The following is a 2,757-nucleotide window of genomic DNA, read 5'->3' on the forward strand; positions in this document are numbered from 1 at the left end:
CTCGGCGAATAGAAGCGGGAGACCGGCGTGCCGTACCTGATCCTCGACGTTGGCGCCGCTCTCCGGGCGAGCCGTGATCTCCTCGACGATCCCATGCCATTTGTTGCACGTCGCCTGGATGAGCCCCCAATGGTTCGCCATTACCTTCGCCCCGCGCTGCATGTAGACGCCTTTAAAGTAGGCGTCGACGAGCTTGCGCTCATCGAACTCGGCCTTGATGCGCTTCCAGTACGTCTTGATGCTCTGGTTCGTGCAGGTGGTTGGGTCGAGGCAGATGACTTTCCACGCTTCGGTGAGGCATTCCTGTTCCTTGGACGTCCACTTAATGTGCGGCTCGCCGGTCCTGGCCGCCCCCTTCTTCTTCTTGCGCCTCCTCACCGGGACAGTCGCCGGCTCCTCCTCCTCCTCCTCGTCGTGCTCCTCCGGCTCCTCCTCGCCGTACTCGAGCTCGCCGTCCATGCCGCCGCTGAGGTCCACCGTGTCGTCCTGGGTAGCGAACCAGGGGAACGCGGCGCCCGCGGCCGAGCCTGCCGCGATGATGTCGTCCATGTTGGCGTCGGTCTCGTCGGTGTCGTCGAGGTGAGACATGGAAACTTGTGAGAAGGGCAGCGCGCCACAACGGAGAGGGGGCGTCGGGGAGCACGCGTAAGCCGGCAAGGGGTAGTTGTATGGAAGGTACTGCACACCGGCAAAGGCGGGCGAGGGCGTGCGCTGGGTCGGGTGTCCATGGAGGAAGGTGACGTTGGGGTTGAACCCGCCGTGCGCGTCCCCGTCGGCGTAGCTCGGCGACGGCATGCATCCCCATGGTTGCGGCGACAACGAGAAGCCGGACGGAGAGCTGACGCTTTGCTGGCTCTAGGGTACGTATTGGGCGTGGCCGCCTGGTGGATTCATCATCCCCAAGCGAGTTGCCTTGGCCTCAGCTTGGTCCGCCGCAGCCGTAGCGGCACGCGTCGCGTTGTCACGGGCCTTCTTGGCGATTGCCCTATTTCGCCGGTCGGCGGTGACGGCCTACCGTCGCTGAATTTCCGCCCTCCACTCGGCGTTTGTCATGCCCGGTGGCTTGGACGGCGGCGCCCTCGGCTTCCTCTGCTTCGGCTGGGCCATGTAGGCGGTCACGGTGGTCGCAGCGCGGGGGATCACGTACTTCTTCGACGACATGGCGGCGGCTGGGAGGCGAGCGGGAGAGAGATTGGCGGGAGGAAAGGAGAGAATGAGAGGGAAGTGGGGGCAAGGGCGGGAAGAAACGGCGGGAAGAGGCTCTCGACTCGCCAACAGAGCGGCCCCACACCCCTTTTCGGTTGTGCCGGCGCCCCCAGGCGCGCCCCAGCGCGTCGGGTTCGGCCTGGGTCCGCCGGCACTAGTTTCGGTCCGAGCCGGCGAAAAACGGGCTCCTGGGATGCGACTGAGCCGAATTTTAAGCGCCGGCGCGGCAAAAACGTCTGATAGGATCTGTTGGGACCGCGGCTGGAGATGCTCTAACAGCCGATGAAGCAGTCTTTTTTTCATGATAATACGCGTCTCATAAAGATCATAGTACAAATCGAGTAGTCCCAAGACAATTGTTTTTCTTAAAACGAAAGATTGTATAGCACCTACACTGAACTACACGAACATGTTACAAAAAGCAAGCCGATTAAAAATCGAAAGCCTACAAAATATGCTAAGGGAAAGCTATCGTCTAGCACTACTTCAGCGAAGGGAACTCGGTGGTGTCATCTAGGCTCGGTGGCGGCGGCGGAGGAGCCTGCTGGGGAGCCGCCGGCGCCTCCACGCCTTCTTCAGGGGCCGCCTCGTTCATGGACCTCTTTGGCGCTCCGAATCTGCCCGGCGTGCTGAATTGCTGATTCCTCGATGCTCCCTTGTAGTTGTTATTGTAATATCTACCTTGCTTTGCTGCGTTCTGTACCTTGCTGCTATCCGCCGAAGCCCCTGCGCTCTTATCATCGCCGGAAACTCCATTGTTCCCCTTCGCCTTCGCCCTTGCCTCCGCTTCCGCCCTTGCCTTGGCCCTGGCCTGTCTCTCCAGCTGGTTTTTCCTGATCACGTAATCCCGTGCAGAAGGGTAGGCCTGGCCGAGTAGATCCTTGGTATGATCGGCGGCCGGCGTCGGCTTCTTCTTGTGCTTGGCCGCCGTCACCTCCTGTTTGGCATCGGCGTCGTCGAAGTTGGGGACGAGCTTGTCGCCGGGATCGTTGCGGTCGAGGAGCGCGAAGAGGTTGACGCTGGGCTTCAGTCCCGCCATGTCGGCCGCGTAAGCAAATACTGCTGCTGCGGAAAACGCTCGACGGCCCGGCGACGAGATCGAGGATGACTTGCTCGTTGCTTCTGATGCTGTGCGATTTGTGGGCTTCGAAGCTGTGCGACAGGCATGTATATATAGATAGCTTTGACGCGTTGGTACGATCCGAGTCCTATTAGATTAGTACTATGTACGAGACGAACTAGTGCTGGGTCTGCACGTTGTACGATGTGGAGAAGGACTCCAACAGTCTGGTATGGGGGCGTCTGGCTCTGGTATGACTTGGTTGCAATAGTTCGACTGGGCCTCAAGCTCTCGTGTCTGCAACGTGATGATGGCATGGCAGCTAAACATAATGTCACGACCCAACCACAGATGGAAGATGAACCAGAGAATCGCCACTAGTATTTAGATACAACAATTGAGAGAAAGGAGGATCTGGGGTGAGAAATCAGCAAAGAGAGGAGGAGGGGAGTGAGGAACCGGAGAAGGAAATGATAAATCTCGACGATTCA

At 59.4% G+C, this 2,757-nt stretch overlaps 1 protein-coding gene across 1 annotated transcript; it reads right to left on the minus strand.

Annotated features, from left to right (window-relative positions):
• Positions 1-1,550: 1,550 nt before the first annotated feature.
• On the minus strand, positions 1,551-2,309 carry LOC147986051 (uncharacterized). The gene has a single exon (XM_087539973.1). The coding sequence runs from the start codon at positions 2,243-2,245 to the stop codon at positions 1,688-1,690; it is 558 nt and encodes a 185-aa protein (XP_087396099.1). The 5' UTR covers positions 2,246-2,309; the 3' UTR covers positions 1,551-1,687.
• Between the last annotated feature and the right edge of the window lie 448 nt (positions 2,310-2,757).

This window comes from Triticum urartu, chromosome 2A, assembly GCF_056163025.1.
Source record: "Triticum urartu cultivar PI428250 chromosome 2A, HENAU_Tu73, whole genome shotgun sequence".
Lineage (NCBI taxonomy): Eukaryota > Viridiplantae > Streptophyta > Magnoliopsida > Poales > Poaceae > Triticum > Triticum urartu.

Excerpts from the sequence above, each read along its gene's own strand:
- LOC147986051 (XM_087539973.1), bottom strand. The coding sequence starts at position 2,245 with ATGGCGGGACTGAAGCCCAGCGTCAACCTCTTCGCGCTCCTCGACCGC.